The sequence below is a fragment of the Carcharhinus amblyrhynchos genome, chromosome 6 (assembly GCF_965287045.1).
Source record: "Carcharhinus amblyrhynchos chromosome 6, sCarAmb.v2.hapA, whole genome shotgun sequence".
In the NCBI taxonomy this organism is placed as follows: domain Eukaryota; kingdom Metazoa; phylum Chordata; class Chondrichthyes; order Carcharhiniformes; family Carcharhinidae; genus Carcharhinus; species Carcharhinus amblyrhynchos.
In genome coordinates, this window is record NC_137329.1 from 20,217,629 (window position 1) to 20,241,347 (window position 23,719).

The 23,719-nt window shown below is 43.5% G+C and overlaps 1 protein-coding gene across 7 annotated transcripts in view; it reads left to right on the forward strand.

Moving 5' to 3' along the window:
- The first annotated feature begins 308 nt into the window (after positions 1–308).
- LOC145343735 (paired box protein Pax-6) overlaps positions 309–23,719 on the forward strand; it is a 32,078-nt gene continuing 8,667 nt past the window's right edge. For 2 of the 7 annotated variants that reach the window (XM_080189987.1, XM_080189988.1), the window contains exons 1-4: positions 12,652–12,676; positions 15,440–15,570; positions 16,184–16,399; positions 17,205–17,370. In XM_080189987.1, coding sequence (XP_080046113.1) covers positions 12,667–12,676; positions 15,440–15,570; positions 16,184–16,399; positions 17,205–17,370 — 523 coding nt within the window. In that variant the 5' untranslated portion in view covers positions 12,652–12,666. Of the gene's footprint in view, positions 506–2,615; positions 2,743–8,125; positions 8,251–12,279; positions 12,344–12,621; positions 12,677–15,439; positions 15,571–15,999; positions 16,042–16,183; positions 16,400–17,204; positions 17,371–19,310; positions 19,543–23,719 lie in introns of those variants that run through there. The other 5 variants (XM_080189992.1, XM_080189989.1, XM_080189990.1 and 2 more) reach the window with 5 other exon arrangements.

Genomic DNA, 23,719 nt, shown 5'->3' on the forward strand with positions numbered 1-23,719 from the left:
GGCCATATAAGGCAAACAAGCGCGGGCCAGTCTGATTTCTTAAAGGGGGATTATAAATTTGGCATTTTTTAAAAAGAAAAAACATATTCAACATTGGCTGAGTGCTTCCGGTCTTTTTCTATATCCCACAACACGGCGTTTCTTTAACGCGAGGAGGTTGGTGGTTGGGGAGGGACATCTCAAAGCAGAGAGGGGAAGTCTCCACTTGAAAAGGAGAGCGGCGCTAGGCCCGGCGTTAAGTGCAGCCCTGGTGTTTGCACAAGAGTGTCCTTGCGTCACGCAGGCGGCACTGTCCAATCAGCGGCGAGCTGACACTGCTATTAAGGGGGAAAGTTTGTGTTTGAACGAAAACCCGTCCCATAGTCCCGGTGACATTTAAACTCTGAGCGAGAAGAGCCCAACGTGAAAATATTGGCGACCAAAACCTCCCACTGCTTCTTCCACCGTGAAGGGCTGGCTGGCAGACCTGGGAAGCGGTGTTGCCACACAGTGCGACCTGATTCAGGTACTGTAGATCCTGCTTCGCCCTTACCTTACAATTGCTTGTGGCTTCTTCCCCACACCTTCTCTATCTGTTTTCCTTTTATTTCACTTTGTGTGTGCCTCACTTTCCTGCTGACATTCTGGCAGTTTTGATCTCCAGCTTGTCTTTTCTAATCCCTCCTAACTCTTATCATTTCCTCCCCATAACATTTTAAAATATTTCTGACTGTGCAACCTCGGTGTGACTGACATAATTCCTCTTGTAAGAGAAATCTGCCTTTTGAGGTCGCTCCTCCGAATTGTTCCAACTCGCACCCTTCCTGCTTGTATTCCGATGGGCCATCTGAACTATATGATAAGGCGGATATCATTTCAAAATGGACTGCTCCAGGAAGCCACGACTGTTGATTTTTGTCTGCGGTGGAGAGCGAGGGAGACGGATCTGTAGTATTTTCTTTCAGCAAAGTTGCTCAGTCTGGTAACAGGTGGCACGGGAAAAGACCCAAACCTGTTTTTTTTTCATATATCCCAGTTGTCTATCTGAGGGGTTTGGCGGTAGCGGAGGCGGCGGGGGGGAATCTTTTGGCAACATTACGTTCGCCCTCAATTCTGTCAGACTCCTCTGTGAGGTGTTTCTCCGGGTGTGAGGAGTGGTAGGGGGTTTGTAGGGCGGGTATCTCTTAGCCTCTCGAAGTTGCCTGCATTTAAGCTGACCTCTTTAAAAAATGTGTCAAGAATGTTGCTCCACACAGCCTTTGCAGCAGTTGTGAGCCCAGGAACTTGTTTGATTCCTGCTCGTCGTTTGAACGGAGTCTAATTAACGCTATTCGTCGAGGTAAAGTTTCATATTACACCAATCCCTGTCACACCCTTGTGCGTGTCAGGGGCGATTGTAAGGGGAGCTTGGTCACTGACAGTTTACTCGTTGGCAGAGTCCTGTGTCACGATAAGAATGCAAACAAAAATGAAATGTAAAAAAAAATATCCGTGATGGTGAAAAGTCTGCAGATGTGCTGAGGGAGGACAGCTCCAGTGACACTAATCGGGATGAATTGCTCCGTAGACATCAACCAGAGCTACCTGTTTTACGAATCGAAACTAGAATTTAGCAACCCTTTTTCAGAATCTTGTTGAAAATATGTTTTTGCTTTGTTTCATTTAAGTAAAAACACAGCCCAACTCGCCTTAAGTGGCTGTTACTCGTCTGAATTTCACTTTCCCCCCTTTCCCGTCTAAGGATCATAAATCATTCAGTGTGATTTTTTTCTCTGGTTACTGTGGGAGCTGGGGGTTAGGTGAAGGTGCTACTGTACATGGGTAGTGGACCATACCTCGGTAATAAATCAAACGCCTTGCAATACAGACCCTCCTCCCTAATTAGAGATGTTTATCAGAGATACTGTTTATCCAGCTGTCATGTGGAAATAGGCCTGTAACATAATTGCCCTGACAAGAAACCCTTTGCCTGAGTACCCGCACCCCTCCCAATGCAGAACAGTGTACACCTCAACCCATTCCAGCTTACCTTGAGTATGCTTTGAACCCGATTCTCTAATTGACCTTTTGAGCCAAATAGCAGCGTTCTCCAGGAGTTAGCCAAGTGCGTGTATTCCCCCACGTGTACTAAGATTAAAAAGATTAATGATATGGCGCGGTGGCACCGTGGTTAGCACTGTTGCCTCGCAGCGCCAGGGACCCGGGTTCAAATCAACCTCGGGGGGGGGGGGGGGTCACTGTATGTGCACGTTCTCCCCGTGTCTGCGAGGGTTTCTTTCGGGTGCTCCGGTTTCCTTCCCACAGTCCAAAGATGAGCAGGTTAAGTGGATTGGCCATGCTAAATTTAGTGTCGGGGAGCTAGCAGGGTAAAAATGGGGTGAGGGCCTGGGCAGGATTGTTGTCGGTACAGGCTCGATGGGTCAAATGGCCTCCTTCTGCAGTGTAGGAATTCTATGAAACGGCGGACGGTTTTTCGCTCAGAGATGCGTCTGTTCTGCTCTTAATGATTCCTGCAGCCGAGTATGAGGGACATTAGAGTTAACCAGGAAGGAGATACAGCACAGTGCAGGCGGAGAATAAGTAATATTATCTCAGTTTGTGTTGGTGTGATAGCTCAAAATACATTTTGTGTTCAGTACACAGATAGGCATAAAGTATCCGCAAGGCACGGACGCTGGAATAAGTTGTCAGAAATCGTGCATCTCCACATTCTATCGACTGGAGTAGACAAGAGGACTTTAAGTATTCTGTGGATTGTGAAAGGTACTTGGTAGTTCGGTTTGCTAATACAAGGAGACGAGGTCCGTTTCTGCACTTGCACGAATAAATGATTTCGACTACTTGAGTTGGATGATGTGCATGTGTAGTGTGTGTGTGTGTGTGTGTGTGTGCGAGAGAGAGAGTGCCGGGGTGTGAGAGGTTTAATACGTTGATTTGCCAACTTATTAGCTTTCCTGAAACCGAATGTCTTCGCCGCGGCCTTTTGGGAGAGGAAGTTCTTTAAATGAAGCGACTTTACAATGTCCACCAATGATACAGAAACCGAGAGAGACGTAAACTGTGACTGTAATAAGACCTGTTCAAACGGATTGCACAGATGGTTTAAAATGCTTTTCGACAAGGTAATTTTCGGGGTTTTGTGTACCCTCTATGAGTTGACACAACCTCTGCCATTATGCCTGTACAAATAAACCAAGCATGTTTTATAATAATTGCTTTAATTGGGTGATTTTTGCACATTATTTTGCAGACAGCAAGTGTTTTAATCCCACGTACTGCACCAACCTGTGTTAACGGTAACGATTAATTTCATTAAACCGCAGGCAAGAGGTTCCCGGAGTGGAGCCATTGGCTCCTGTCATCTAATTTACTTACTTACTGATTTAAAAATAAAACCAAAAATTCACCTCCAGCTGCCACAGTTAAACAAAGTTTAGTTGATTAAGTTTACAGAAGGACCGGGAGTCAGTGGTTTGAAGCGGGGTACACGCATATCTTTTAAATATTATTTTGTGTTCCTCGTGGGCAGTGTAAATGTGTGCGATCGAATTTGGGGTTTTATTGCCCCCGCTTGGGGAAGGTCAGGTCTTTAAGACTTGACAATAGCCTCAATCTTGGTAGAGGTTGAAACAACGTTTTATTTTGCCTCTGATTAAAGGATAGAAAAAGTTTCGAAAGCCCGCAAGAACATGCAATCCTATTTCATAGTGCGACTATTTCAGGACCATAATATCAGTTATGGCACCAAATATGCTTTCATCATACTGTTGCATTTTTTATTAGCAGGCTTTTGATCAAGCACTTTCACGTTGAAATGTATTGGATGAAGTTTTTTCTCTCTCTCTCTGCTTCCTGGTTTCCGCGGTGAATTGTGTTGTTTTTGTACAGTCCCCTGTCCAAAATCAATTTGTCCCCTTTCCCCCTTCACGTTGCATTCTAGGGGGTTCGAACCCCCTTCGCTCACAACAACATCAAGAACTTTTGACAAGTTCACTGACCTTTACTTCCCCCCTCCTCTTCCGAATTATTCTCTTTTTTTCACAACACTTTTGGTCTTCAAATTTAAAAGTGTAATGGGACCCTCCTGCCTACATACAAAGTCACTGCAACAATTGCCCTCCCTCCTCTCTGTGAGTGTAAGGCCCGCGGGGGGAAAAAAAACTTGGGGCAGAAGATTCCTATTTTAATTTTCCTATAAACACCCCCCTTCCCTCTTGCGTTTGCACATTATTCAATCCACGATAGGATCACGTTGGCACCCATGAGTTCTGCATTTTATATCATTTTGCAAAATGCAATTCTGGGTAAATCCTGTAAAATTACAAATTGAAAGAGCTCCTTTTTTCCTCTCTCTCTGTGAAAAAAGCTGGGGAGAGAGTGTTTCAATAAAAAATGGCGTCACTCCGTTCCTCTTCCCAAACTCAAAGAAAGAGTGACCCCCTCCCAGCCCCCCTCCCCCCGCCACCCCACACACACACACCCTCCCCCGAAAGGGAAAAGCGAGAAAGGTGAGCCGCTGATAACTTTTTTTTTGTTCTGTAAAGTACTGCAGAGAGTGCTGAGAGACAGTAACAAAACTCTCCAGCAGGTCTGCTCTGTTTTAATCCATGCTGTATATATAATATAATATGTATGTATATAAATTAGTCGGGCACTCAAGTCTTAAACTTCGTTGAGGAATTCTAGACCCCGAACCATTATTGTAATAATAAACCTTGGCTGCTGTGAGTGCCCTCATTGGCTGCTGGCGCCTATTCCTAACCGCTTGCTAAATCAATGGTAGCCAATGTATCCAAAGCTTCATTTGGCTTTAATAAACCCCTTTCTCTGGGAGCATGACGTCAGTTGAATTCAGTATTTCCCTCCCTTTGCATGATTTTGTCTGTGTGTGTGAGTGTGTATGTGTGTGTGTGTGTAAAACTTTTTTTTAACCGGGGCCCCACAAAGAACACTTTGCCCCGGGGGAAATAGCGACAAGATTAAGGTCTTCTGGCCCGCATTAGTGGGTGCTAATCCGAAATGCGCTAATTGAGCTTGCAACGAAAGAGAAGGGGGGGGGGAGGTGGGGGACAAAACCCATCCTCGCCGCCTGCGGATTTATGAAGGCACCGATTTCACTCCTGCAAACTTTGTTGAGAAGAGGCGCTTTAATTTCCACCTTTAAAAAAAGCAACATCTGCAGCCCAGTCCGTTACAGAAAGAATTAAGCAGAAGGATTGAATGTAGTGGAGGACGCCCGCACACACTAAAACGGTGGAGATTCATTTTAGATTGCCTTCTTTTTTTAAAAAAAACATAAAGAACGGCGAGGCGGATTCTCTCACAGATAACCAGACTGTGGCTAATGCACAATTGACTCCAGTTAATTTGCAAAGCTTTCTCGAGGGCCACACCAAAGAAGGAGGAAACGGGTCTGTATATTTTTTTTTAAATCATGTACATTAATTTTGTCGCGGCCGTGGAGTTTCTGCTTAAAGTTGGGTGCGAAACTTAGAAGAGTTTGTGTGTGTCTGTGTGTGTGTGTGTTTCACTCCAGGCTTGGAATAAATTACCAACTCGACAACTTTCTGGGCGCTGTTAATCGAGGCCTTTTCATTTCATCCCCATCTGTGTTCACGGTTAGCGAATAAATAGTGTTTGGAATTGTGAAAGTTCCTTTTTAACACGAAGCCAGCCTGTTTTTTTAATAAAAGAATGAAAACTCCTGCAGGTTACCGAACCCAGTTGCAGACTTTAATACCTATACCTTCCATCTTGTGTTTTAGTTGCTGTTTGTGGTTTAAAGTGGCTCTTTAAAAGGCCGGGAGGTTCTAGTCCGCGCTGTCTAACCCAAGTGGTGTTTTTAAAAAAAGAAAATTAGCACTTCACCCCTGTGTATGTGTTTGTGTGAAACGCTAAGGCGAGCGATGTCCCTTCGCCATCATAGAAAGGGCCACAATCTCGATTTTATGCTGTAAAAGCGACCCCCACCCACCGCCATCTCTCTCTTTAGACATTCGCTGTAATAGGGCCACGTTCCCAGGCAAACTCTGTACTCGGTCACAGCGTGACCTGTAACTCCCCTGAAAAAAAACATACATTCCCTTTTTTTAAAACTTCCAAAGCGCCCCCACCCTTCCTCTGCCAGATAGACCATCTCCTGAGATACATAAAGATAGACTTTCAGGGTGGGGTGGAGGGGAGAGAAAACTGCCAGTAAAATTGGGGAATATTGACGTTAGCTGAAGGGAAAGGGGAGAATGAGTTGGGTCGGTATTAAGAGAGTGGCAGCTCTAGCCAGGACTCGAGATGACAGTGCATGACGGTCTGGGCAGCTCATTATCCAACTCCTATTGAGGCGTCCTTTTCACAAAGATGCAAAGTATTTGGCAGAGTCGTTTGTCTCCGCATTGTACTTTAGTTAGGAATGCAATGGTTGTCAGTGCTCTTATTCACTTTCAAGATACTTTATTGATGAGCTCTGACTTTTAGCACTTTTCACATGTCAAGAGAAGTCAAGTGTATGCATCCACGACTTCATTTTATGCTTTGCGCGTCTCTGTGAGCACCCCCCACCCCAACCGCCCCACCCCCGCCGCCTTTTCTTTTCCCTTCTGGTTGCGTTCTCTCTCTCTCTCTCTCCCTCTCTCACTCACTCACACACACACACACATACGTTCTACTCCAATGGGATAAATAATGGAGACACCCTGAGCCGAGACTGGTGCTACCTATGTAACCTCAAAACAGGCGCCGAGGGGTTGCTTTGGAGTTTACTGATCTGTGCATTAATAGTCGGGCAATCAACAAATGTAGTTCTGGTGTGTGGTCAACTGCGAGTTCATTTTCTTACATTCCGCCTGATTTTCCGGCATCTAATGCAATGGCACACAGTCTATTGGAAATTATCAATTAAAATGAATGGAGCTCTTGCACTGAGCTGCTGTAAATCAGACGCACACAGTCTCTCCCTCTCTCTGCAGAATGTGAATTGTGCCTTCTCTGTTCTCTCTCCCTCTCTCGCTTTGCAAAACGTCCAAGCATCTCCTTCAGAGGGGGGAAAAAAGTTGAGGTTTAACTTATTACTTCCACCAGGGGAAAAAAAAGCTAATAACAGACATCGGGCAAACAAAGGGCGCGTGGGAGAGGTTTGTGAATGTTTTCTGTGCAGACACTTCAGACCGATTTACCAGAGCCTCGAATCCACAAAGTAAATGTGTATTTAATCGGCGCTGTCAATGGAAAGGGATCTCCCCTCTTTAGTTAGAACAACATTAGCAGAGATAGATAATTTGTGTTCACTCCTCATTGACTGGAATATTTGCGTTTTTTTCCCCATAAAAGTTTTAAAGATGGAATATATATTATACGCCCATAGCTATTGAAACTGGCTACTTTACAATAGTCGTCTTAATGTGGAGATGGGGGAAACATTTTAATTAAGGTTCATCCACAGTGGTAATCAAAGCAATTGAATCCTCACATTTTAATATATTAGTTATCTTCCAGTCCTTACTTCTTAAAGTTCTCAAAATGTTCAATTCATGTACGATTACCCTTTGGAAATTTAGGAGCACTTTATAATATATACATATACCCCACATGGTCGCGCACGTAACATTGATGTTGTTTGACCGAATCCTGTGATAAAGTTTTTTTTAAATGTAAGCCAAGTCTATCTATCAAGCCTTCCCCAGCCGGCAGAGAGGACGGAGGCAGCAGGGAGCACTCTCCCTTGTGCCCGCTGGCCCGGCATGCTCGCTAACCCCTTACTTTGCATAAGGAAATATTTATTTGTGTGTATTTGCATGCGGTGCCTAAAACCGTGTGGAGTGATTAGTGGGTTTGAAAGAGTGCATTTCCCGCTCTGGTGAGGCGCAGGGAGGAAGTGTTTTGCTTGCGGATGATGACAAAGGTCACCCTCTGCTAATGGGCCAGTGAAGTGAAGTGGAGGCGAGGCGAGGCGAGGCGAGCGCACCTCCTGAATTCAGACATACATTAATCCAACTAGCACCATCTGCAATCAGCTAGGTGTGCTCTCTCTCTCTGTCTCTCCTCTCTTGTCTTTCTCCCCCGTTCTCTTGTCTTCCCATCCCCGCGTGTTTCAACAACTCCCTCTCTCTTTAGTGACAGCAGATTTTATTGTCAATCTCTGTCTCCTTCGCAGGAATTTGCCCTGTGTCTCTCTGTGTGGAGAAACTATAATCCACTGGCAAGTCTTTAAAAAGTCGCCCATCATATCCCATCTTAACTGTTTACTGGACGTGTTGACATACAGAATGCCCCGTAAAGGTGAGTTTATTTGCTTTCCTTACATTTAATTTGGTGCATTTTTGGGCATTTTATTTGACATTTCTTAATCGCAAGGGGAATATAAGTTTCCTTTAGCTTCCATCTATGATTTATTGTCTAACTCAGATTTACTGAAACATGATTATGGATTGTAACGAGCTTTTTTTTGTCATTTGAGTGCTATTTTGAAATATTGCCTTGCTCAAAGGGGCACATATATAGAGAGACAGTCCTTAGGAAAACCCAGTGGAAATTCAGCCCAATCTCGGGTCGTTGCATTAAAAGCCCGATGATGCTGGTCCTAACTTGTGGATTGCTGTTTTTTTTCTGTATGTGTGTGTGTGTTCCCATCAAGCCGTTCACTCTCTGTTTGACTTTTATTAATGACCACAGATTAATTTTAATCGGATTCGGCGGCCACGCATCCCTCGACTTTAACATTCAAATAAATAATTTTCTCAACGATGCACCAGAGAATTTAGTAAAATCCACCTCACTCCCCCCTCCCCCGCCCCCCTCTAGGCAAATGTTCCTGGGAGGCGACGCGCAATGTGTTTGAGATGCTGTAATGTGGGCTTGTCTAATGTCATTTTTTCTGCGTGTTTATAAGTAGTTGATGTTTATTAATGATAAGAAAGAGTAAAATAAGTCACTTTAGGCCAAAGCTTGTTGTTTGATGAAGATGCAATGACCCGATGATGCATAGTGTCAGTTTGAATTAAGCAATCAGCCGATTCATTAGTGCCGTTTTGCACCGGGTGGAACTCTGTACAAGCATTAGGGCTTTAATATATATATATGTGTGTGTGGTTACTAAAGTGCCTTTACCTTGTCGAAAACCATTGGGCTCAGCAAGTTAGCACCAAACCTCATGTGTCCATGTTAAAACACAAATTAATTGAAATGAGGGCTCCTTTCTCGGCTCGGCTTCTCAGTCATTCGATCAATATATTCCCACCGCTTCAAACCAAGATCCTTCTGTATCACAAACTTTGTTTCCATTTTGCAAAATAAACCCCCACATTTATGGCCATTTAAATTGAGCATGACGTGACGATACACCTCAGTTTGTGATATACATTTGGCTGGTGGAGGGTGGGGGGGGGGGCGGGAGAATATTAATAAGCACTCGTCATTTGGAGCGAAAATATTGCATCAAATTTCTCCTCAGCGACAGGAATGAATTGGGATAGTTAACGTTTAAGTACAGACGGAGGCGGGCCTGCCTCTAGAAGATTTAAATTGCTTTCACTACTCGGCATTGCAATAAATTGTTGAGCCGTCTCTCACCTTATTGTCAATACATCTTCGAAGTCCTGGTCGTTAAAAATAAGAACCGGAGCAGATTTCTCCCGATTGTGGACTTAGGAGAGCTTTTGTAAACAAGCTGCTCGCGTCTTAATAGTTAGAAACTGGGGAAATCTCGGCGCAGGTAGGAAGGAGATATACACGTTTGTCTAATGCACAAGAAGTTTGCTGCGATTTCCTTTTCGGTAGAAAGCTCAAATGTGAATATAGTTGGGGTGGGGGGATGTAAAGTCTGAAAATGAACTATGGAACAGAAGCATTATTGTGAAATTCACGGGCGTGCTTTTAGATATAATTCAATACTTCATGACATGTAGTCTCGGCCGGCGTTGAGCGAAGGCTGGGCCGAGGTGACATTTGCTTTAGAATCGGCACTAAGATACAATAAGATGGCATTCGGTGCATTTGACTTCTGTTGTTAAACTTACATATTAATATATACATGAGTATAATATATACATACATAATTAGCACAGATATAAAGGACGATACAATATTGCCTCTTAGGCTGGGCCTTTAACTGCTTGTTCAGCACTTGTTTTCATCTCTGGAGGCGTGAGGGTAATATACAGGCTTCAAATTCTACTCCTGAAATCTATCAGGACGCGGTCGCTTGCTAATTTTTTTGCTTGTGTATGTACATATATTTTAAAAATGCATAGTGAGAAGACAGGAAGACGGCGTGTTAACTTTTCAGTCACAAATTGCAATCCCAGTAATAAGAAAAACATATCCGCTGCCCGCCGCCGTAAAACCCCACAGTCAAAAGGAAGCATTTTATTTTTAAAAAATTAAAAATTGCAAATGTTCATGGCCCTTCCTTAAAGCGAGAAAGCACAAATGATCTTCCTGGAAGTCTGGCGATGTTTTCCGCTGGCTGCAGTTAGGAAAAGTTAAAACGCCCGGGCTTCTCCCGCTCTGCCCAGTCCTCAGGATAATCAGATAGTCACTCTGGTCTGTTGTAAATATTTACGCAGGGAAGTCTACATGCTGGGAGAAAGTGTTTGTTTGAAGTTTATTTTTTCCCCCGTGTGTGTGCGAGCAGGAATAGATAACAAAGCTAGTCTATAAATTATTTTCCGGTGGTGTGTGTGTGTGTGATGAATAGACAGAAGAGGGGAGGGAGGTATAGCGAGCGTCCAGGAATGTAGGTACAGATGTGAGAGTGGGGTTGCTTGGGGAGGAGGGGTGCGGGGAGGAGAGTGTGTGTGTGTGTGTGTTGGGGGGGTGTAATATGCGTTATAGTTACGCTGGGTAGAAAGAAATAGGAATGAATTATTTCGAGAAAGAGGTAGAAGGAAATGAAAGCTGGCCCATTTCGTTATTGTACCCCCTTTTTTCCAGCAAACCCCGTGAATAGACCCTTTATTGTAATTGTCTCTTCGCAATTGAGCGCCCCGCGGAGCTGTTGTGTCTTTTTACAACCCTTAACAACCCGATACCAGCAACATGATTACCTCCAGATACTCATAATAGAAATTACTTGTTTTATTCCGCTGGTGGGGAGTGGGGGGGGGGGAGAGGGGGGGAACGGGGTGGGGGGAATAGCAAAACAACCCCCGCAAAAAAAATCTACACAACATTCGATGTTGCAGAAAGTGTCCCTCCCTCCACCCACCCCAACCTGAATGAGTGCGAGTTGAAGAGTGCGCTACGTTTAGCTGGATGCTGTGTTGCTGGTTGGGGAGCCCGGGGGTGGGTTGGGAGGGGGGAGGGGGTGTAGAGAAGGAGGGGGGGGAGTTGCTCTCTGGGTTTGGGCTGTGAGTAGAATAGAAAGCATTGTTCACTTTCTGTAGCCTTTGTCGATCAGTGTTGACCCCCTCCCGCTAGTACTTTTTAAGCAGTGAGGCGAGGTAGACAGCGTGTGTCAGAATACCTAAGTGCAAAAGAGGATCTAAAGAGCAGGGAGAAAGTTAGCCGAGTAACTAAGTTCAAAAGTACGTTATAGAATACAGTACAGAAGTTTTTTTTCGTGTGCGCAGAAAATCTGTGGATGGGCACCTCTCCCTGCCCACACCGCCCTCCCCCCCCCCCAAAATCCACTGAACTATTGAGTCATCCCAAGTAAACAATGCAGAATAACATACAATACATTCAACGGTGCAATATCATGTTTACAGTAAGGCGTTCGCCCTCCACCAGACACGAACGATCGCGAGAAAAAACATATTCATAAGCGATGAAAAATGAGACAATTTCCCAAGCAATGGCAATCACAACATAGTGTTCCCAAATAAGAATCCACAGTGATGGGACCAGACCACATGTTGTAATACAAGAAGATGGAAGGCCGTGCAAGCTGGCAAAACACTCTTGGACGGGCATCTGTCAAAAAGTTGAGTTCAAGGAACTTGCTTTGACTGTGGATCATGTGAGATAGAATTCAAGCGGAAATTCTTAACGTTTCTTCAAGGTGTCTTGATTGGGATTGGGGTTGGGGAGAGGGGTGCGGATGGGGGGTGTGTGCAATTGGGGGTGAGGACACTTTGCCCAAGATGGGGACATCGGCTTAAAAGGGCCTGTCCCCGTCATAAAGCTTGGGCATCCTTTAAGCGACCCCGTCAGGCCCAAAACCAAACACCTTTAAACGGTAGTTGCCGAATCCATAAATTCTGGTCCGAAATAGGGAGTTTTAGGAAACTGCACCAAATAATATATTTACTGAAAGCGCCCGCCAGATTGCCATAATAAACTTTTTTTTGTTTATCTTTTTTTCCATAGAGGGAAGACTTTAACTAGTATCAATCAGATGCCCGTGGTCACAGACTGTCAACACAGGGTTCAGGCAAGTTTCAAATATTATTACATTCGAGTCGCAGTTAAATATCGAACATTCAAAGCAGCGCTTAGTTCCAAAAAAAAGTCTTTTTTTGGTATTAAAGGTTTATATCATTTGTCCTCCCGCGGCTTCTGCGTAACGCCTGTGTATTGTGTTCATTAATCGGTTCTTTAAGATTGTTCCCTTTGAAGAATATTTTAGAGTCAGATTTCTCAGAGATTGTAGATGTTTCCTTGATTGCCTGTGACTTCGCCCTGATTAACGCAGAGTTTTATTACTATCAGAATAGAGTAATCAAGCCACGTGGGACTCTGGTGTAACAATTCAACATGCAGAACAGTAAGTGATGCCTCGTGTATTTCTGTGAATCACCTAGAAATGCCAAATATTCACATGTGTCAGGAAGAGGTTGCTCCCTCACCACCCCCTTCACCTTCCCCTCCACCTCTCCCCCCCCCCACCCCCCAACTTCTCTCCAGCACTTGAAGTGTTAAAGGCCGAATAATGCAGGTTCCATAATTAATAATAAAATGCACGCCTGCTTTCACTACAGCCAGACCTTCGCTGGCAATGTTCAGCGTTAGCATGTAACACGAGAATTGCTGGGATGTAACCTCTCTCTGAGTGTAAGAAGGGTTCCCAGCTATTTATTGCCAATGAATGTGGTGCTAAACGCCAAGTAAAATGACCACCTGAATTCGCCAGCTGCTAAAAATGAAAAAAAAAATGATGTGATCACGTCGATTACCTATGGGCCCTTTTTCCCCCCCCTGTATGAACCATTTCATTTATACATCCCCTCAGTCCCCGAACTCCAGTACAAAAACCCCAATGCGGTTCTTTAGAAGTGCGCATGTCTTTGTTCATTTCCAGAGTTGCTCTCTATCTGATTATTAATCGCAGGCATTTGATCCAAATTCCACACAGCCGAAGTTTAAAAGAGTGAACTGATAAGTTTCTCTTTCATTTTTGGAAAATGCGTTTAGTTGCTAAAGTACATTGAAACCTCCCCAGAAATAGCATTGTTTAGTACGAAAATATAAATAAAAGTTCAGATACTTGTGCTCAACCTAAATGGGATTAATTGAAATAGGTTGTGTGTGTGTGTGTGTGTGTGTATGATCGAGTAAGCTGTTGTGCGAATTGCTGAGGAGATATCATTCGGGTGAAGCCTTTAGTTTGTTTAAAGGTCGCGGCGGGCTCTGCGCGCTTTGTGCTAATAACTCCTGGGTGTATATGCTGTATAACATCCAAATTGCCACCATATGTTTTCGTATTAGATGACTCGCAATAGAATACAGGGCGCATAATCAGTGCCACTGGGCGATTCCTCCACGCCTCAGTACAGAGACTAGTGCAGCGATTAAGATGTACCTTTCTGAAACCATCCCCTTCTCCCCATCCCACCCCTCCCCCATCCCCCCCCAAAAAAAAGTATTACTTGTACATGTCCTGCTCTTGAGAAAAAAAAACCGGAAACTTGCACGTGGAAGTGTGGGGGAGGGGCGGGTTTGAGGTGCAGTAAAGGCCTGAGCATTTGTTAGCCCTGTGTAAGGTACACTGCTTAACGCATACCGTGTCTTTTGATAGGAAACTCGATCCTCCCACACATAACTGGGCGTCAGTGCTGCGGGTACCTGGACTGGCGGTTTTGTTTTGAGAGGTTCACACCTATTGCTGTTGTTTGTGAATGCCAATCTTGTTTCAGAATTGATGTCCTGTTTGGGTGTATGATATGCGAATCATGTTTTTTTAAGGGGAAGAAAAAAATCACCGTACCTGCAACTATCATATTTCAAATTTGTGAGAAACTATCACGGAAGTGTCTTTTTGACATTTCGCCCAAGGGGAAAAAAGTGCATTATTTGTTGTTGGCTTGATTTAAAATAAATGCCCAGGTGTCATAGTAGGATAAAGTCAGTTAAAGGGGAGTTGTGCACTGGTGGTTCTAATGAACAAATACGTTTTCAAGCGTACACAAGATAATGGACTATGAATGTGTACTGCATATGTTTTTTAAAATGTTGAATGGCCTGGCATTTTTTTTAAGTTTAAAAAAAATTAAGTGGTTGGCTTTTTATTTGCATCTTTAAGCAGTGTTGATTTAAGTAGGGCGCGCGTTCCCGGCGTCGTGATCGCGCCTAGCCCCCAGGCAACCTTAAAATGAAGCCGTCCTTTAAGGGTAATGAGTTTAGTGAGAGACACTATGAATGATATACAAATGCGGACAGAAAGGGACGTTTTATCATGCTACTATTTGTCGTGACGATCCGATTTTCAAAGTGGAACAGTGTCATAAAGTGACAAGCCTGCCACAAGTGTTCGGGGCTGATCTTTTCAATTATCCTTCCGTGCACTACCCAGGGAGACTTCCGCTTATTTCTAGAAATTAAGCTCAAAGTTGACGAGCAGCTAGCTTGATTTTCGGGACAAATGTCAGCAAAGCTCATCATTTTCCCTCCTATATTCGGAGCTTATTTATGGCTAAGTGGCTGGGCTTTTTGGAGCCAATTTAGCAGGCGCTCCTAGGGAGAGGAGAACAGGTTCTCCATAAGCCGGGAGCTTCCTCCAGGGACACGGTTAACAGCCTGAGTTTCAGGTTCGGAATCTCCATAAGCTTACAATTACTGACCCTTTGCTGTCTTTAACAGGCAGAGAGAATGACTTGTTTTTTTTGGTGTACTGGAGAGCTGTTGTACTTTCGGGAAGATTACGTGTTATTTGTAATATTGGATTCAGTTGATCTTGCATTGTCAGTTTGTTATTTGCTCGAATGGGCGCCCTCTCATTGGGTTTGGAAACAAAAAAAAATCTTGTTTCTGTTGGCTTAATTTGCTGCCACGCCAAGTCTGGCTCGGGTCGTTTATTGCCCTTATCTGGGGTTTGGTGATTTGTGTGCGCACCCGACGCTCTCGCTCGTAAGGTACCCCGGGTTGATTGGTATTTCGAGTTAGAGGCGCGCGTTTGTGGGTCAGGTCTGGTTTTGCAAGTGGGATCGCCGGCGGGATTAAGGACGGGCACTGTGAGCGAGCCGGGCTTCACACTGGACGCATCTCTTCCCGTCTCGGCCGCTGAATATGTTCGCTGTTACTTTACCCCTAGGTCACAGCGGAGTGAATCAACTCGGCGGCGTTTTTGTCAACGGTCGCCCACTGCCCGATTCGACCAGACAGAAAATAGTGGAACTTGCTCACAGTGGCGCCAGACCCTGCGATATCTCCAGAATCCTCCAGGTAACAAATATCTCCGTTAATAAGTGTAGCTTGATATCATTGGAAATGGACCAGAGAAAAAAAAACAGAAACTGCATGCAGATGTCATAGTGTTACCGTTGCATATGCAATCAGCTGATTGAATCATTTTCTAGAAGGGGTTCTCTACAATCCAAAAATGCTTCCTGAAAAATTGCATTCGTACCTTCAAAGTGATTTCTTTCAAAATTGGCGAAAAAAAGCAAGAAATTATCTTGAAATGATTGAGAAATGGTAAGATTTCCCCCTGCCAATTAAGGGTTTATTTTTGTATTGTAGACCCAATGTTGATGCAAAAAAATAAAGTTTGAAACTTTTTTTTAAAAAAATAACTTTGGCACGTGCCAGCAATTCTCAATGCAATATTGGTACGTTTCCCATTGCCATTTAAGGTATATTTTTGTATTGTAGACCCATGCTGATGCAAAAGTCCAAGTAGTGGATAATCGAAAAGTAAGCTCAACATTGTTTAACTATATTTATATATCGATATAAATATATCTTATCAAACACAAAAAAAATTTTCTTTGTAAAACTAATTTTTTTTTGACAGATTTGTTTTTTTTCTCTCCCCCCCCCTCCCTTTGAATGATAGGTTTCCAACGGCTGTGTTAGTAAAATCCTGGGCAGGTATTATGAAACTGGATCTATCCGACCCAGGGCAATCGGAGGGAGTAAACCAAGGGTAGCGACTCCTGAAGTCGTGTCCAAGATTGCTCAGTACAAACGCGAATGCCCTTCGATCTTTGCCTGGGAGATTCGCGACAGATTGCTCTCTGAGGGAGTCTGCACTAACGACAATATACCAAGTGTAAGTACAAACATTTAATTAACTTTTAACGGAGGGAAGGATTTATTTATTGCCACTAACGACTGCTCACAGAAACAACGCGCTATTTGCTCAAGCATTTTTTTTCGCCTCTATCCATCCCCCCCCTTAAAAAAAACATATGTGTGATTACATTATCAAGAAGATCGCAGCCATGGAGACAAAACACACTCTCCCTCAGGCATCGATTATTCATCAAATGAAAATTTCCCGTGGATTTTTAACTCCTAGATTCTGGTCATTAAAAATGGGAGTGAAATAAAGGTTGCCATCCTCTCCGATAGATTTTTTTTAAAAAAGATGCAATGATAAGAAGTGGGATTGTTTAAATTCAGCGAAAGTGTGGAAGATTTTGCAATCCTTGCGATTAATTTCAATATTCCTCTTGAGCTGTGTGCCATTTAACTTAATGCAACGCGCGAATTCAATTGGTGTGACTCCAATCCCAAGGTTGAGCCAATTGATATGCGTATATATTAATTAAAGATGATTATCGATATTTACGATTACTTTTATTTAGTTCTGCTTATTGATATAAAATGAAGGTGAACACGTTTATTGTCAAGTCTTTACGCAATATGCACAAAGCAGAGGTTGAATTGAAATGCATTTCAAAGATTAAATCCATATCGATTAGATTATTGTAGTTCTTGCATATGCAGCCAGGTTATGTTTCAGTCAGCCAACTGCATGGATTTATCGCGCACATTTGTGAATTTCACCATTGAAAATTGTTCACATTTAAGAGGGGGAAGATATTTAAGAAGGCTGGCTGATTGGCTTTCAGGTGTCATCGATTAACCGAGTCCTTCGCAACCTGGCGAGCGAAAAGCAACAGATGGGAGCAGATGGGATGTATGACAAGCTAAGGATGCTGAACGGTCAGACAGGTGCATGGGGTACCCGGCCAGGCTGGTATCCGGGCAGTTCGGTGCCAGGACAACCCAACCAAGGTAAGGGATCCTGCGTGGCTACACTTACAAGGGCCGGCCGTTAAACGGGCCGATGGATGGTCCAATCGGAAGCTTTCCTGGATGTGTAGTTAGATGTGATGTTCAGAGATATGCGGCGATTTTGGGCCGATGTTTAGCAATCGGCCCACAGTGGGTGAATTAAAGGGTATAGACCAACCAGGCAGTTCAGGTACACTTTATCCAAAAAGCTTTTCGACACAATGGGTCATTTGTATTTTCTGGTCATCTGCTCTGACTGTCAAACGTTAGACGTTCAGATTCCTCTGCTGCCCTAGCCCCTGTGTCCTTTCCTTCCTGAGCTTCGACAATTGCGTAATTAAATTCATTCTAATATCTAAAAAAGCAGCGGATTAGAGGAGAAAATTAGGAAGTCAAGCATTAGGGACGCAATTAAAGGATGTCTTTTCTACGCGAAATACCAATGGCGCCATGCAAGGGGACACATGAAGGAATGCATTTTGTCCGCGTCAAGGTTTAATTCGTGTCAGAACACTGAAACTGCCCAGCGTCTATTGCGGGCAAATCATCTGGACGCCCGCTATCAGCGCTACGGACAATCGGACCTACAACACCTTAAATTCGGGAAACTCGTCCCCAATCTGTTCCTTGCAGGCGAATCGTTCAAATCATCTCACGGATGCTGCCCTGCCGCATCCTTCCAGTTCAGACAAGTATTATGGAGACTCATGTTTATTGCAGTCCTCCCGAAAATCCGCAGAGCGGGTGCGATGCCAGTGTTGGAACTGCCCTTCCATCCAAATTGGACAAATCATTGCTCCCACTGCCCTGACTGTTAAAATGTGACTAGATTATCCACGGTACATAGCTCCAAATTTATAATCATTATTGTGAAAGCTAACACGAAAGGTCTGGTTAATTACAAGAGTATATTAAGTTTCATCTTTTAATACATCAATGGGGAGAAAAGACTTCACCTGCAATTAAAATCAAGCTTGAACTGCGCAGCAGCGCTGAGCCTCAGTTAGGGAATCTCATGATGATTGCTGCGAGCAGCGCGGCCTTTAGCCAACAGCAGAACGGGGAATGTTCAGTAGTTAAAGTGACCAGTGAAATATTCAGTTGGAAAGGCCAAAGAGAAATGTAAAGAGATTTTTTTCCCTTGAAAATTACATTTTGATCACCGGACAGTGGCTTTTACCTTGAACAATTCGGCTGAAGGTTGAGAAAGTATGGTCAGAGAGGGCAAAAGAAAGAGGGGTCTGTGCAAATGAATCTATTTAAGAAGCTTTTCTGTTAACTACACAACCGCTATGTTGACAGCATAACTCAACAAACAACGTCTGGGTCACTCATTTCGGCAATGAGCACATTTTCTTATGTCGTTTAATTTACAAAATGGTTAGTACAATATAGATTTTTTGATCAACCGTATTTTAAGAATACAAGTGGACAAGGTCCCGAGACCTTCCATTATTATATATAACCTCCTTCACTTGAAGTCAACCGAGTAGCTGACGTCGTTCATGTTTAAGGTTAGCTCATGTTTATTATCGCGATAGCAGCGAGATAATTTGCAGTGTAATTGGATGTGATGTTACTGGCTGGGATGGAGGAGGGTGGATGCTGTGGGGGGGAGTGGGGGGTGGGGGGGCGGCGGTGGAGACCGACAAGTGAATCATTTTCTGTATCCTGTGTGTCATTAGTGAGCCTGTCCGTGACAGTCATCAGCCTAGGGAGGAGGTGTCCCGTCCACAACCTGCTTTTTGTTCGCAGAATCAGCAACAGTGCGCGGAATATATTGTACAAAGGATGTTTCAGCCACACGCAAGAATTTGTTATGGGAACAATTCTGTCGCTATGTAATTGCTCATTAGAGAGCGTTTTGTTTCTCATTAAGCAACATGAATAAGCGTCTACTTCTAGGAGACAGCTGTAGAAATGTTACACATGAGACCCCTGGACACCATATCGCACCACTTGCCAATTAGACATGTCAGCTTTCTGAGAAGCAAACAATATAAGAAGGGCACAAGAAAGATACACAGCAGCACATTGCTTTCTGTAAGATATCCCCAGCTTGTTATAGCACTCTTAATGAAGCCATCGACACAACTAACAACGAGTGTATTGGAACACAAGGGCGCTTTAAAGTCCAAACTTCTAAACAACTTTAACTCTCCACTCATCACAGTAAGAGTACAAACAAACCTGAGAATGCAACCATTGCTGATTGACTGGGTAGCAGTGTGACAATGTAACAGTACAGTCATATCTTTCTGGGTGCCTTGAATAGGCCTATGTATTAAATGTAGAGAAGTCCCAATTTTAACTTAATGGCTGAAACTTACATCCAATGCGCATGTATTTCAAAAGCTTGTGTTCCTTTTAATCTTTTGAATGTATTAGACTTGTTGTGTAACTGCCAGAATTAAATCTGGGAATACAAAAATAGGTGTTCTGGCGTAATTTGAATATATTGCTGGATAAAGGCGATTATAAATCATGTTTTAAGTTACTACAACTTCTTGATGCAAGAGACGGGCCAAATTGTATTAATTCTCTATGTGACTATTTAAATAGTGAGACAAAAAATCGTTTCGATGTTCCATTTCGTTCCACGCTGTATGTGTTTTTTTAACCCGGATTTGGGCCTGTTTCGTTTGGCCCTTAACTCGAAATGACGGTTAAGGCTGTCTAGATATTTTAGGTGAATCGTGTAGATTGGAATCCCTAGGGATAGCTCGCGAAATCCAAACTTGTTTACTGCAATTATACGGTAATGATGTTAGTGGAGGTGGGATGTTCTTGACAGTTGCTTTGAATGGTTGGGACCGTATAGGCCGCGGGCGGAATCATGTCGAGCTTTGACTGCTCCACATTCGGACCCTTGATTGTTGTTTAATAAATGCACCGTTTCTGACAGACTTTAATGAGCGACTGTCAACTCGGGCCACACAACATACTGTATGCTGTTTGGGCTCAAAGTAAAAATCAGAACAACAGATATTTGCAGGCACGACAGAGTTAGAGCGATAGAATCGAACGCAGGAGGACGCCATTCAGCCCGTCCTGACTAGCACCGTGCTCTTTGATCGAGAAATCCGATTGGTCCCACCCTCCCTCTCTCGCTCCATCGCCAAATAAACATTTCTGATTTAATTGAGTTTCTTGATCACTCAATTTTAAGCACTGTGCAATATTCTATTGCGATCAGCATCACCCCGATTAGGTCATTCGGTCATGATCAGTTTGCTGTCTGTGGGAGCTTGCTGTGCACAAATTGGCTGCCACGTGTACTTGAAAAGTACCTCATTGGCTTTGGGACATCCTGGGGCAGCGAAAGACCCTGTATTAGTGCGAGTCTTTGTTTATTGAATTCACGAAATTAATTGATTTATTGCTGTCATATGTATTGGGATACAGTGAAAAGCACTCGCGCGCTATACGGACAAAATATACCGTTCATAGAGTACATAGGGGAGAAGGAAAGGACAGGCTGCAAAATATGGTGTTAGCGTCATAGCTAGAATGTAGGGAAAGATCATCTTAATATGAGGTAGGTCCGTTCAAAAGTCTTCGTATGAAGCTGCGAGATCGTAATGTAGAGCAATGTTGCATGTGGACAGTTTGCAGCAGAAATAACATCCTATCATCTATTCTGCGGTAATTTGTAAATCAGAATTGCAAAGTATGATTTAGACGGGGTGATAGAAAACAAGTTTAAAAATCTCAATCTGAATTGCAATATTAGTTTTGACCATTAACTTTATTTATTATCGTGCGGGATGGCAACAGCGATAGGTAAAACGCGTAATCGCACTCTCTTCCAGCTGTAATTGACTCTGCTAAATTGTCTCAGAAAGCGGAGGACCCAAGTTGTAACCTGACCCATTACCTGCCTCACAGAGACACTGAAATAATCGGAAAATACAAACTTGTAAAGACCTTATTAGCCAATGACAAATTACCAGGAAACTTCATTCTGCTTTCCCTGACATATTTCCTTTATTCACCATGGTATGCACTGCCCCTCTGACCAGCTGCCTTTACCCGCATTTCCAAGGTATGCGTTTGACACTTGGGTGAAAATAACATTTGTTATGTCTGAGTGACTGAGGCCAATCAGCCCGTTAAGACCCAGAGAGTAAAAACAAAACCTACTAATACGGTTTTTTTTCACTGCAACTCTGCGTAAATAAAACGCTAACGAACTTTTAAAAGAGTCCACAAGGGACCCAGGGGCGTTCGCCCAAGCTTTATCCCAATTAGCTAAGCAAATCGTGCAAGTGATACCATTGGAAACGGGAGAAAGTCTGATTTAATCCCATATTTCTTTGGAAACATATGAAATAACTCGAGGAGACAATAATTGCTTTAAAAGTGTGAACGTAAAGTGTGCTAACTGGTCCATTGTCTTTGACCAGTAAAACAGCAGATATATCCCCCAAACGTTTAGCGGGAATCCTTTCCCAATACCTATTCAGTTTCTGAATTCTTCTCAACCGCTCTGCATTCCCAATCCACCCCCCTTCCTCTTCCCTCACCGCCACCCAGCCCACCACCCCCAACCTCGTGCCGGGATGTTTGAACAGATTTTTAAAAGTCCATTACTCGATGCACAAGTCAGGGTTAGGTCTCATAGGGAGAATATGGTTTCAAGCTGATTCATGTCAGGCAGCTGCGGGAAAAAATAATACCAAGTATCAAGCCTTGACAATAGTCTAAGAGAGACATCTCTATCAACCCTACCCTTCAATCAGGGGAGTGGGACATTCTCCAGCGAATTAGGGTTTTAAGGATCGCGGTGACAGTTTTTTTTTCTCTCCACCCTCTTATATGGCTAAAGCCTTCTATAGGATTTAGACACTTTCCCTTTCATAAGGTTTGTGGTGTAGGGCAGAAGCGTTCCTCGTCTGGGCTGGAAGGCTGCAAAGAGCCGCAATTCGTTTGCTATCTCCTTGCTTGTTTTCCGCGTGAATGATTAAGACACTAAGAAACTAAGGAATGATTTTATTTCCCAGCGCCTTATTGTAGAAAACAAATCCTAACCCCAGCGTCAGTTGGTCTGGCTGTGGGATAATAGGACACACATTTATCCTTCTCTTTACGGATTAGGAGTAACAGCACCAGGGACCGGGGCATTCAATTGCTTCTTTAAGAGATTTCGAACTGCCCTCCCCTAAAATAGACATAAAAGAAAGATAACTTAATTGTCTGTCATTTGTTTGTGTGTGTGTGTGTGTGTGTGTGTGTTAAATTCCTGTACACCCTTTCTATCAAAGACTACCCAGGAATAATAGGCTTCTATCTGAAGCGATTGACAATATTGTTGGGTTTTCGTTCACCTGTTTTCAAATATAATATAAATCAAGATGGAATGCTTCAGAACTGAGTTCTACATTGACTCCTGGCGTTATGTTAAACATAAGATGCAAGATTCGTTATCGTATTCAATTTGGACTAAAGGGCTCTTTCGTTTAACGGCAGATTTTGTTTTTTTGTTTCGAGTGCTGTACAGCCACAGTGTTTGGTTCACACCGAGCAGAACTGGTAGCATCCGTGTGCGGTTAGAAAGGAAACCGAAGGAGCGATTGGGAATGTTTAGACATGGCAGTGGGTTAAGAACAGCAGATGCCCCCACCAACCAGTCAGAGGAAATCGGCCAGTTAGGACTGGTGGTTAGAAATTCGATTGAAGAACAGAAGCGCGTCTGACTTTCTCTCTTGTAGTCAGATCGACGGTCAAAGCAAATAATTCGAGATCTAAAATAAAACATTTAATCGTGTCTAGGATAATGTGCAGGCTCCACATCCCCTAGCAGACGGGTCCATAGGCTTGGGAGGGCAAAGATGGAAACAATGAGAACTGCAGATAGTTGGCGTCGTCAAAGACCATAATGTGCCATAGATTAGCTCTTTAATTCGGTGCAGCTAAAATGGTTATAATAATATTCTAAAGGGAGCGCCACAGCCTTGCGTGTGAAGGTTTTATTTTCTAATCTTAGTTGAGTGAGATTCTCTCTTTTTTCGTTGTATAAACAGGTCAGTGCAATAGAATCCCATTCACACTGCCCCTCCAAATGCTTCGGCCCATTCTCCTCCTATAGAATGTTTAAGCCTAAATGGCGTTGAACAGTCCAACTCACAGGACAGTGATTAATGATAGCGTCGGACAAAGGTTAACATACTTCACTGAAAAGTCTGTTGACTGTGGTCATTGTGGGACAATGTGGAGCACTGCCTGCCTGGAGAGAATCCTTTTGTTGTCTTCCCGCGATAACCAGCGATTGTATTCTCAAAATTCTGCCCACGAAAATTTGCCAACCTTCTGGCCTGAGACTTTAATAGTTTCCGTCCCCTGTTGGTAT